Source organism: Drosophila hydei, unplaced genomic scaffold (assembly GCF_003285905.1).
Source record: "Drosophila hydei strain 15085-1641.00,03,60 unplaced genomic scaffold, DhydRS2 tig00000060-arrow-pilon, whole genome shotgun sequence".
NCBI lineage: Eukaryota > Metazoa > Arthropoda > Insecta > Diptera > Drosophilidae > Drosophila > Drosophila hydei.
This window is the reverse complement of record NW_022045656.1, coordinates 6,660,762-6,673,518: the sequence shown is the minus strand read 5'-3', so window position 1 is coordinate 6,673,518 and position 12,757 is coordinate 6,660,762. Positions and strand designations below refer to the sequence as shown.

The 12,757-nt window shown below is 45.4% G+C and overlaps 2 protein-coding genes across 6 annotated transcripts in view; one reads left to right on the top strand and one right to left on the bottom strand.

Moving 5' to 3' along the window:
* Window positions 1–71: 71 nt before the first annotated feature.
* LOC111600600 (protein MTO1 homolog, mitochondrial) lies at window positions 72–2,243 on the top strand. The gene has a single exon (XM_023316792.2). It carries the CDS (start codon window positions 143–145, stop codon window positions 2,132–2,134), a length of 1,992 nt encoding a protein of 663 aa, XP_023172560.2. The 5' UTR covers window positions 72–142; the 3' UTR covers window positions 2,135–2,243.
* A 2,140-nt stretch (window positions 2,244–4,383) lies between these two features.
* LOC111600541 (AF4/FMR2 family member 4) overlaps window positions 4,384–12,757 on the bottom strand; it is an 88,600-nt gene continuing 80,226 nt past the window's right edge. For 3 of the 5 annotated variants that reach the window (XM_023316681.2, XM_023316684.2, XM_023316685.2), the window contains 2 exons: window positions 7,343–8,101; window positions 4,935–7,283 (listed from right to left, as the gene is read on the bottom strand). In XM_023316681.2, the coding sequence (XP_023172449.2) occupies window positions 5,245–7,283; window positions 7,343–8,101 (2,798 nt within the window). In that variant the 3' untranslated portion in view covers window positions 4,935–5,244. Of the gene's footprint in view, window positions 4,720–4,826; window positions 4,860–4,934; window positions 7,284–7,342; window positions 8,102–12,757 lie in introns of those variants that run through there. The other 2 variants (XM_023316682.2, XM_023316683.2) reach the window with 2 other exon arrangements.

The window sequence follows — 12,757 nt, the reverse complement described above, 5'->3', positions numbered from 1 at the left end:
CTGTTTACATTTTCGCGGTCTTATCAGCAACTAATCAAAGCTCAATTAAATTGTTATCGGTTCTACTAAAAGAACTAGTTTCTTTAGATTACACAAGTAGCTCGTTCAAATATTCAACAACAGCGTGCTGCTGATATTTATAATGCAGCAATTGCGTTATTATGTTGGCAGAGTCTTCGCTAGAAGTCGGCTTTACTCTACCCAAACACAGGGAGATATCTATGATGTGGTAGTGATCGGAGGGGGACATGCCGGCACAGAGGCGTGTGCAGCTGCTGCCCGCATGGGCGCCCGCACATTGTTGCTTACCCATAAACTAGAGACAATTGGCGAGATGTCTTGTAATCCTTCTTTCGGTGGCATTGGCAAGGGACATCTAATGCGTGAAATAGACGCCTTGGACGGTGTCTGTGCCCGTTGCTGTGATCTATCAGGCGTGCATTATAAGGTGTTAAATAAGCGCCGCGGGCCCGCTGTGTGGGGACCAAGAGCTCAAATTGACCGGCAGCTATACAAGCGAGCGGTTCAGAAGGAACTGTTTAACATGCCAAATTTACAGATTCGTGCAGCGGGCGTAGACAATCTTCAAATCGATGCAGATCAAGATGCTAGCAATGGCACCCGCTGCAATGGCGTTCTTTTGGATAGTGGAGAACTTGTGCGCAGCCGCTCGGTAGTGCTCACCACGGGAACCTTTCTGCGCGCACACATAAACATCGGATTGGAGGTGAGACCAGCAGGTCGAATCGGCGACAAACCTGCCAAGGCGCTTGGCGAAGCTCTCAACAGACTGGGCTTTCGAATGGGACGCTTGAAGACTGGAACACCGCCACGTATTGCCAAGAGTAGCGTTGACTTTTCCCGGCTAGAGAGGCACAATGCCGACGATCCACCCATGCCGTTCTCGTTTATGAATCGTGATGTATGGCTGCCCGCCAAGGAACAGATGCATTGTTATCTGACCTATACGACACCACGTGTCAATGACATTGTGCGCGATAATTTGCACGTTAATCGACACGTCACAGAGGAAGTAACGGGGCCACGCTACTGCCCTTCAATTGAATCAAAGGTCTTGCGATTTGGTGCTAGGGTCCATCAAGTTTGGCTGGAGCCAGAAGGCTTCGATAGCCCATTAATTTATCCGCAGGGTATATCGTGCACTTTGCCGCACCCGCAGCAAATTGAACTGGTGCGTGCCATCAAAGGCCTCGAGAACGCCGAGGTCGTACAGCCGGGTTACGGCGTAGAGTACGACTTTATAGATCCTCGCGAGCTGTATCCCACACTGGAAACGAAGCGTGTGACGGGTCTCTTTTTCGCTGGCCAGTTGAATGGTACTACGGGATACGAAGAGGCTGCCGCCCAGGGAATTATAGCTGGGGCTAATGCGGCTGGCAGAACTGTGCATCACGATGGCCGACAACTAAATATTAGTCGAACTGAAGGTTACATTGGTGTGTTAATCGACGACCTCACCTCCCTGGGCACCAACGAACCATACCGAATGTTCACCAGTCGAGCTGAATTCCGACTCTCTCTACGGCCAGATAACGCCGACGTACGTCTCACAAGGAAAGGGCATAAATTCGGGCTGGTCAGTGAGCAGCGCTACCAGCACTTCCAGCAAACTGAGCACAAGCTTAAGCGCGGTATTGAAGCGCTTAGGGGCTTGCAGAAGCACAGCAATTTCTGGCGCCAAGCATTAGGTCTGCCACAATCCAAAGCTTCCATACAGAAATCTGCCTTCGACATGCTATCCGTGCCGGCGGAAAACATTTCAGTCAAGCAGCTCATCGAACTGTGTCCAACCGAATTAAGCTGGTTGCATGCAGATGACGACTTGGCGTCCAGACTGAAAATCGAGGCTCTTTACTCGTTCTTTGTGGATGAGCAGCAGCGCGACGTGGAAGATGTTAGACGGGAGGAGCGCTTGTGTATACCTAGCGACATCGACTACTTCTCCAAATCTCTAAGTCTCTCCAATGAGGAGCGTCAAAAGCTGACCCTTATACAGCCTCAAACAATTGCCGCAGCTAGCCGTATTCAAGGCGTTACGCCATCGACGATTCTGCGGTTACTAAAGTACGTTAAAAAGTCTGATGCCTTACGAACAATTCCCGAATATAGTTGAAAACCTAATTTTAGTAGCCATTGTTAAAGCTATTAGATAATTTAGTAAATATGTTTTTAAAACTCATTTAAATATAAGTAATATAGTTTGACCAAAGTTCTAAAAAAGGTTTTCTTGGGCGGGGTTATACAGATGCTCTGTATAAAGGAATATAATTTTGATTTACTTAATTTGTTCAAATTTTTGAACAATTAAAACACTTCAAGCTTAATCTCTTACGTACAGTTTATTCAATAAAATCATAAATGCCTTAAGTAAAGTTGCACAAGATTGTTTGTTATAATTTGTTGCATGTGTCACACGACATCATTTGTAGTTATTGGATGTGTTGCTTGTTGGTTGTGACATGTTATTGCTATAATCGTGGCATCAACGTTTACGGTTAACGGTATCTGTTGCTCAAAATATGCTGCTCAATGATCTCTATTTGGATTTGTTGTTTAGTTAGCTTAAAAATTATGTTTTACACATTTTGTTTTCTTTTTTGTTTTTGTTTTTGGTTTTTTTTTTTTTGTATTATTCTGTTTTACACACACAACGAAGATTGAGGGAGAAATACGTTTAATTTATGTATTTTGTTTAGGTTTGTATTTGAAACTATTATGCAATATTTATTCTTCAATTGCTTTCGCATTTTGTGGATTAAGTTTACATATATTTTATGCGCACCAATTCATTATCCGTATTGTATTATCCATTATCCAAGAACTATTTTGATATTACTCACTAGCTCACAAGCGGCGACCAACGATTCCGATCTTAAGTCTCTGATAATTGTTTCCTTAGTAAAAATCTCACTATTTGGCTCATATGAGAACTGAAAAGCTTTATTCAAAATGAAATAAGAAACTTCAAGTAAGTATCAGACTCTGAAGATCGTTAGACTTGTAAGCTAGTGTTCTTAATAAAAATATATTCCCTTTCAGTTTAACTGATATCTTCATACCCATATCTATGTAAGTTATTTTTTACTTTATTTTGTATTTGTTTTTTGTTTTTTTTTTTGATAAAATTGTTTCAATAAGAAAAAGAAAATATTGGATTTGCATATGTCTGGATAGGCATGGAAATATATTCGGAAAGAGTTTTGCGATCAATGCGACGATAATGAGTTTTATTCAATTTATAGATATTAGCTCGATCTTCGTACGCTAGAATTTGTCGAGTTTTCGTTTTCGTTTTCTTTTTCTTTTACTTTTTGTTTTTGTTTCCGTTTCTTTCTTTTTTATAATATCACAGATTGCTCGAGATTTGTATGCTTAAAAAAATAAATGATTTTTAGGCAATCTCAAACATAAACTAAAACTAAAACCTAAATCAAATTATATATAGTTATGTCTGAATTTTGTTTGGATATCAGATATTTGCTACTTAATATGTATGCATCAATTGGGTATAAAAGTGAAATATAATGACACTGAGCGTTTCTTTACAGAATAATGAATGTGTTGGGTATGCTAGGGGCTTGCTTAGCTCTGGATATTTGCTAAGTAATTACTTGGTTAGTCTGCATCTGTATCAATTATATTATTATAAAATTTGTTTGTATAAAAACTGAAAATAGAAAATAGAAACTTCGCTTATAAGGGCCAAAAAGTTGCTCACATAATATGGTAAAAAAGTTCGAAATTTTCGAAAAATAATTTAAGCTTTTCGCAATTTTTGCTAATCCACTCCAGATTATACGTTTTGATTTGTTTTTCTTTTTTTGGTTTTATTTTTGTTTTTGTTTTTTTTTTTTTACCTAAATTTCAGTTCCGTTTTATCCACCTTGTATTTGAGTTCAATTTACATAATACATACATTTTTATAATTTTTTGTTCTTTACGTTTTTTCGTACTCTCCAAAATCACAATTATTAGCAATTTAAGAATAAAATATAACTATTCAGTATGAATGTTCTGTTTCTGTTTCTGTTTCATTTTGTGTTTCTGTTTGTTTCTGTATATATAAATTTCTTACGAGCTTTTTAATCTAAAATTGTACAACTATCATTAAATCGCCAGGATTGTGTTCAAGAGTGTGAATTTCCATACATTCAGAGTTCTTTGAATTAGACAAAGTATTGTTTGTTATGCAATTAATCATATAATTCAATTGAGTATCTCACAATATTTATATTTTTATATATATTTATACAGTATTAACTTTACATTTCATGCAATTGTAGTTGATCTTGCCACGAATTCCATACGAATACTTCTGCTCGGATGCATCGAGATGTGGCATTGTGGCTAACTTTGGATTAACATTAGATTGTAACACCGAGAACAAACAAATATGTGATATCTGCTAAGAGGGTTTTACACACTTGTAGGTATGCATATTAATGTACGTTTATATGGCGGCGACTCCCATCACCATATTGCCAATTGTTAAGCGTAAACCCTAAAGCTTTAGAAACTCATCGAGCATTCGCTTGCGCTGCTGGTGCAGTGCCCGTTCCGACAGGAGATACATCCCAATATCGCCAAAGTTTTTCATTAGTTAGTTGTTCGAGTTGCTGAAGAGTTGGTGTCATAAGGCTGTTGCCTCCTCAGCAGTAGTGCTGCGGCCAAGTGACTGCACCGAGCTCTTGTTCTCTTCTAAAACGAATAGAAATATTTAAAGATGATTAACTAAGTGATGCGGGCATTATTAAAACATGTTATACATACGCGACAGAAAAAGTATTATTTTGAATTATTTCTGAGGCTGCTTATAATTTCATAATTTATCTACTGATCTGAAATAATAAAACTTCGATAATAAATGGAAATAAAAAGTGACAAAAATGTATAAACAAAATGATTTATTTGGGCAATTCTAGAGCAAACATTTGACAATTAAATAAAAAGAAATCATATTAGATAATAATAAATGTAATCATAATGTTAATAGTAGCATGTATTTGATATTGAACACGATCAACTGTGGTCAACCCTAGGCGATGAGGATGATGATGCAATACGTTACAAATTATTGTATACTTTCGTTTATAAATAAACATTTGGATTTACGGCTATGTTGAAGGTAGATGATGTTAACTAGTTTCGATCTCTTCACGAACTACTAACTACGTGCCCCCGATTGGGGCTCTCTGAAAGTTCAAGTGCTGCCGTTAAGTAGGATCATCTCGATGTTTCGGCAATGGGCGTGGCACTCGTGGTCACCTCATCAGCGGCAGGTGTTGACGCTGCCGCTGCCGCCGCCGCCGCCGCAATATTCGTGCTGCTGCTGACCACCGGCGGGGAGTTGCTGCCACTGGTGGTGGAGGTGACTGCGCTGCCACACGACACCACTGCCGCATCGTCCGGCGACAGCTTTGCTCGCTGCGGCACCGGCGGCGATGGCTCTAGCTGCTCAGCATGCTCCTGCTTCTGGGCAGGCGGCGTGCTGGATGCTAGAATCTTGGGAGCGATCTCCGTACTGCTATTACCTTGTGAAGCGCCAGTTGCCGCTCCAGTGGCTGTTGCGCCGCTCGAGTTGTTGTTGGTGGCATTGGCGTTGGCGTTGGCGTTGGCGTTGCTGCTGCTGTTGTTGTCCGCGTTGGGCGGACTCGCACTGCGTCGGGACGAGTTCTCTGGCGAGCTATCCGGCAGAAGCGCTTTCTCCTGATTGCCGCTGGCATTCGGCGTTGCCGGCTTTTTCTCGAGTGCCACAGGTGGCGTGGCGCTCTGTAGTGGATCCTCCTTGCCCACGGTCAGTGAAGCTGCTTCCTTGCCGTCCGTGGGGCCATTTGACTCAATGCCATTCAGCTCATGCGCTGCGGACGTGCTGTTGCTGGCGCTCGACTGAGCTTGGTTGCTCGAGTTTGAATTGGAGCCGGTCAGGTCTAGGGTCGTCGGCTCGTGCGTGAGCGGCGTCGGTGGTGCACCACCGCTTTTCTCCATGAGCACAGACTGCTGCTGGGCAGCGGCTGCGACAACGGCAGCAATGTGATGTCGCATGGCGTGAGGACTGCTGGCGGCGCGGGAGCCGCCATTGGGGGCCGAGCCTAGAGGTGGCGTAATCTTAGGCGATGTCGGATGCGCTGCGGCGCTAATGGGCTGCTGATGGGCGGCGACAGGAGTGAGCCCGCTGGCAGCCGCTGCTGCGTGCATGGCCGCCAGATGTCCATGGTGGTAGTAGTGGCTCATGGTCGGAATGTGCGAGCTGGGCGTGGACGTAGTTTGAGCCATACTGCTGGTGGCCACTGTCAGGTTAAGGCTGCTGTGCGGCGACGATGACGTGGCTACCGCACTGCTGGCCACCACCCCAGGACTGGGCCCAGCCGACGAGCTGGCAACAGAGTGTGGCGGCAGCTGATGCACCGCATGATGCGGCGAGAGATGCGCATGGCTCAGATTGAGGCTGTGTGGATGCGGGCCCAGGCCGAGCGCAGCGGCCGCCGAGAAGCCCGGATGTGTGAGCCCAGCTGCCCCAGGATGGCCAGCCAGACCCATGGCCGCCTGCTGCAGGTGATGCTGCAGGTTCGTGGGTCCGTGGCCCGGCAATGTGGGCATGCCAGCCATGCCCAGATTGAGGCCCATTGGGCTCTGCCGTTGCGCATTAGCAGCCGCCGCGTGATAATGCGACATGCCCGCCAGACTGTGCAGGCCGCCGGGCGGGCCACGCAGGCCCAGATTGATGTGCGGCATCATGGAGCCGAGCAGGTTGCGATTAAGTGGCGCGTACAGCTGATTGGAGTAGTGATGCGTCGCATTCAGCAGCTGCTGGCGCTCGCGCTCTCTGGCCTCGCGCTCCTCCTCGCGCATTTTACGCTCGCGTGCCTCTTTCTCCTTCTGCTCCTTCTCGCGCTGCTCCTTTTCACGCTGTTCCCGTTCCCGTTCACGCTGTTCACGTTCGCGTTCGCGCTGTTCCTTTTCGCGCTGCTCACGCAGCTCTCGTTCCTTTTCGCGCTGCATTTCGCGCTCTCGCTCCTCTTCACGCGCCAGGCGCGCCCGATGCTCCTCCTCCAGCTTTAGGCGATCGTGCATTGCCGGCGACATGCCCAACGCAGCGCCCGGCATCATCGAGTACAAATGCGAATACGGCGAGGCCATTGGCGGATATAGCGCCGCTGCATGTGGATGCGTATGATGTCCGCCAGCTGCGCGGAACAGCTGATAGCGATGCTCCAGGTACAGCGGATCCGAGTAGGGCAGACCCGCCGCCGGATTCAGAAATGCTGTCGAGAATAGAAGGATTAGTTAAGAGTCTCAGGCCGAAGATCTGGCTCTTGCTCACCTGCTGGAGGAATGCCGGGCAGGCCGGCAAAGTGCGAGTAGGCCTCCAGGGGAAAGGCACCGGCCGGATGCATCAGTCGCTCGTCAGATCTGTACGGCTGAAATCCGCTGCGTGCGAGCAGCTCGGGCTGCATAGCTGCCTGCGGCGTATGACTGAGCCTGGCCATTTTCTCTGGCGGCTGTGGCGAAGGCGGCGAGCGTTTCTTGTTGGCAGCGACACGATCCTCGCCAGCGGACGAGACCACGCCGCGTCCGGCCACCGAGTTGAGCGGCACAGGTACAGGTCCGGCGTTGGGCGGTGCCGCCGATGTGGGCACATTGCGCTCCCGGGCCACGCTGACCGCATCGTCTTCCTCCTTGATATCCGCCTGTTTGGCCAGCGTGCGCAGTGCCGCTGCAAATGAGCCGCGTGCGTTGGCCGCTGAAGCTGCATTGATGGCGCCCGGTGGTACGCCCACGCCCGCCAGCTGCTGCTGCACGGCAGCGGCCACTGCCTGCTGATGCGCTTGATGCTGCTGTTGCTGCTGCTGCTGCTGGTGCTGTTGCTGTTGCTGCTGCTGTGGCGACTGGCCGCCAATGTGGTTGGTGGGCAGGACATGGTTCAGCAGTGCACCGCTCGCTGTCGGCGGCGCCGGACTATTTGCAACGGACGCAACGCCCGGCACGCTGCCCGAGTTCGGCGGTGTCTGCAGATGATGCGGCACGGGTATATGAGGCGCTGGGCTGGTAGCCGGTCGCTTCTGTCCAGCCTTGGGCGGCACTGCAAATAGACATTACGGAATAGAGAAAGTTTAGTTCAACTCTTCAAAGCTGGAGCATCGTGTATAAATGATGTACGCCAAGCCACATATTCTCGCTGTTAACTTGGCCCAGCTGAGGGCGCGTCAGCCCCAAGCTGGATTACAGGAACTCTTGTGCGAATAGCCTGTACTAATAACTGATTGATGTCGCCTGCCTGCACACGGAGAGGCATCCAAAGTGGGCCTCGCCTCGCTGCATTCGATGCGGGCCCAGTGCAAGGACTTTTGTGACACCAAAATGCAAATGCCAAGGCCTGAAACTTGAATTTCGGACATGAACATGGACATGGAGCGGGCACCCCAACCTGCCCCAACTACCCCCAATCATTTCATTTACCACGTGCTTCGTTCTTTTGAGGTTCTCTCGCTCACGGCGCAAATTGCACGCCCAACGAGTTTATCGATTCTTGTTTCTCGTTTCGTTCGGGGCAAATTGCTTTCAGATATGACAGCCACGCCCCGTTACTCCGCCCCTTTCAGGTCAGCAACAGAAGCACAGGTGCTTTCAGTGTCTCGACGCGCATTCCCAATGCCAAAATGGAATTTACCGAGCTTGACGACAACGAAAACCATTTGCCAACAGCGTTCTTTGTGCGGCACGGCAGGCGGATTAAAGGCCATCATCGCCGTCATCAACGCGGAGCTGATATTCCTTATCTAAAGCGCTCGACTCACAATCGAGTTGTTCTACAAAACTTATTGACAAAGTCTCAAAACGATTTGGGAATATCAGAATCAGAATCGGAATCAGAATCAGAATCAGAATTTGTCTACGGAGATCCTTTACTATGCATAGATTTCTGTGGCTGCGTTTTCTCTTGTCGAACGTGCCGAACGTATTTGCGTATGCGATACGAATCGACAAGAGTCTAGCCACCCAATCGTAGAACTTTTCATTAAATGCACAAAATGCATTCAAGGATTTTTATGTGCGTGCCTCGCCAGTGCAGCCGGGCGCAAAGCCTTCTGCCTGTTACCGGGCTGGGCCATTGCCATTCAACACGAGCACAACAACAACAACAACAACAGCAGCAGCAGTTGCCTAAGCTCCTGGCTGGATTGGTTGCCTCGCTGGTTGCCACACCACACCACGCGTGAAGAGGAGCAGCAGGAGCTGCGCACGGGGCATGTGCTGCATGTGTATTTACCAAACTAAACCGAAATAATGCCCGAAACTGCAACAGCAAGTACAACTACGCACTCTCGGCTACAACAATAAAATGCCAACGACTGCAAAAGCGGCTGAATCCCGATCCGTGTGCCGTGTGCCTGCCCCTGTGCCCGTGCCTGGCCTTACCAATACCCGTGCTCCCTCGCCGCTTCCGCCTCCGTTGAGGGGCTCACAAGCCAAACAAAGGCGCCTCCGCCGATGCCATCGTATTTGCCAGTTTGCCTAACTGCGTGTGGGTCGACCAGGGATCTGGGATGCTGCGTAGTGAAAGCCTGCTCTGTTCTGTTCTACTCTGCTGTGCTGTGCGCTGCTCTTGGCGCTCTTGTTTGCTATGAAATGCCTGTTTGTTTGCATGGGTTTTGTGTACTTCAACATGGCCGACGCGACCCCTTTCCCATTCCCATGCCCCTCTCGCCCTGCAGGCCCACCTTCGACTGTGGCAGCTGCCTTGGCGCCGAGCTCTGTTTTTGCATTGAGCGGCGATTTGCAAGCATCAGCGATATTTGCCGAATTTAATCAGAGCACCAGCACCAGAGTGCCCCAGCCTGACGCAACGTGACTCGAACTCTGTTCGACTCGCCTCGCCTCGCCTCGCTGCGCATCTTTAATGTCGCAATCCTAGCCATGCCCCATCAATATTTTGCCAACATTTTTGTCAGTTGGCTCGAATTCTCTTGCGTTTTTTGTTTCCTGTCATCAATTTTGAGTCAGGCTAAACTGTTTGCCCAGTTCACATGGACTAAAGTTGACAGAACTCACAATTCTTTTGCCTGGAGTGCAATCATGGCTGCATACATCTTTATATATATATATATATATATATATATATATATATATATATTATATATATATATATATATATATATATATATTATATATATATATTATATATATTATATATATATATATATATATATTTAAATTAAATATTTCTATTGGACTTAAAAGTAATTCGAGTCGGGAGTGCCCAACTAAAATATACCCTTTGCAGCTAAGAGCTGACATTATATTAATATTAAAATACATAAATATTATTAACTAATTAAAATGTTTACCAAATCCAGAAGAAGAAGAGCAGCAATGCTCTACACGACTGCCCACAAAGAAATCAGAGTTACAACTGAAGAAATGCTAAAGAAATGCTTGGCTTTATATAGGGACGACGCTTTCTAAGTCAAAGTTCGAATGGTCGAGATCAAACGAGCGAGTTCGAACTCTTGAGCCTTTGTCTCTGGGCAGTTGCTCATCCATTGAGTGAAACTTAACTACGTTGAGCTCTTTCAAGCACTCAAACTTACTTCTGCGCCCTAAAAATACCTTCGCTGCTCTTCTTCAGCTTTTCTTTTCTTCCCTTTATACAGGAATGTGTTATTACAAGCTTTTAATTGACAGACAAACAGTCAGACACACAAACTAATAGCCCTATTTGTCTAGTTTTCGTTAGATCAGATCAGTTCATTGTATTGATCAATTATATTTATATGTCATGACAATTCCCATTTGAAAAATAATATTAAAAGGAATTTTTGCAACATTTTCCTAAACCATTTTCAATTTCTCTAATTATTTTAATACTTTCAATTAAATGAACAATAAAATAAAATATTTTTCTTAGACTTGGGGCTATTTGTAGTTGCTTAAATACGAACTCAATATGCCAATAATAAAAGCTATAAAAATTTGCAAAACTCAAATATTTAGCTGAATTCTATTTTACTGAATTTTTATAAAATCGATGTTTTATTAAATGTACTTTTTTTTAATTTTTTTCTATATTTTCTAATGTTTTTCTTTTAGTTTTATACAAATAAATTTCACTTTTTTGCTATGTAAAAAGTTTGAACATTTCTTCATATGCAAAAGTGTAAAAATTTCAAATATTTATTTCAGCTTTGCAGTTCCGCTGCAAAGGTCCATCTTCCGGTCAACTCCAGCTTACTTTCCTCTTTTTTTTGCTATTTTGGTTGGCTTATTGACTCTCTAAATGGTTGTCGGTTAATTTGTGCATGCAAATGCAATTTGCGCAAAGTCAATTAAATGGAATCCTCTTGCCACATAAAACAAATCATAACTGCCTATAAATAAATGTTGAATAAATTAGGCACACTCCATTCTGTGAGTGCTGCTGTTGTTGTTGTTGTGATTGCATTTGGTTCAGTGCTGCAAAATTGGTTTTCTCGCTCGGGTAAATTAAAATGTCACCACTCGAATGGCCAAAATGTAAGCACCAACCAACCAGACAACCGACTAACCAACCGACCAACCGACCAAGCGACCGACCGACCGACAGAGCGCAATTCACATTTACACAAACCACATAAACATTGCGCTCTAGTCTGCCTCTTGACCCACCCGCACACATTTAAATAGTAGTTACCAGCATTGAATTCCTTTGTGCCAGCGCAAACTGAACAGGATGGCAGTGGGAATGTGAATGGAAATGGGAATGTGGACGTGGATGTGGATGTGGATGTGGATGTGGCAGTCGCCGGTTGCATGCGATTATTCCACCACAACTAATTACAGTGGCAAACGGCGAGGCTGGCACTCCGTGTCGCAGCCTGCTCCTGCGGCCAGGACATGTTTAGGTCAGCCGCAGCACATACACAAGCAGTCCAATCGAGCGGAGCATGAATAATTTATTTAATAAATACATTCACAATTAAATCAATTGCGAATATGCGAGGACTGCCATGGCCTGAGTCCGGCAGCAGTGCTAGTGTCATGTGGGCATGTGGCAAGTGGCATGAGACATGAGGCACAAGGCAAGTGGCATGTGGCTAGTGGCAAATGGGCAGCAGTAGCAAATTATCAACTGCCTGCGCACAGCAAGGATGTTGCCGACTGAGATATATCCCTTAGCAGGATCTGAAGTAAGCTCAAACTGAGAGAGACCTACTAGAAGAGCTCAGATATAGACTGAAATAAGGTTTCAATGCTTAAATGTGTTTCATTATTGCTTTATACAGAACAAGCTATATATAGGCTAGCTGAGAGAGCAGCATTTTGATTGCCAATATTGACAGGCTCGATCAAAATGCTGCTCTCTCAGCTAGCCTATATATAGCTTGTTCTATATAAAGCAATAATCTTGCAATTGAAGTAATATAACTTAATTATTAAGCAATTTACAACTACTTAATAGCAAAACAAGCCATTGGCTGCACTCCAAGTTCCTTACAATAAGCCAATGCAACACTCAAGGTAAACTGTTTTGGTAATTTATATAGCATACTTATAAGGGCACACTCGTAAGAAATGAAGTGAATATTAACCCATCTTTTCCGCAACTGAGACAGATAGAGAGACAAGTTGTAGCTATAGCATAGATGCCTAATCAAAACACATTCTATATTTATGTGCTTGTAATCAGCTCCTGAGTTCAAGAGAGAGTGAGACAGAGATTGAGTGGGACAGAGTTACAAGCTGAAGGTAGGGAAATGCT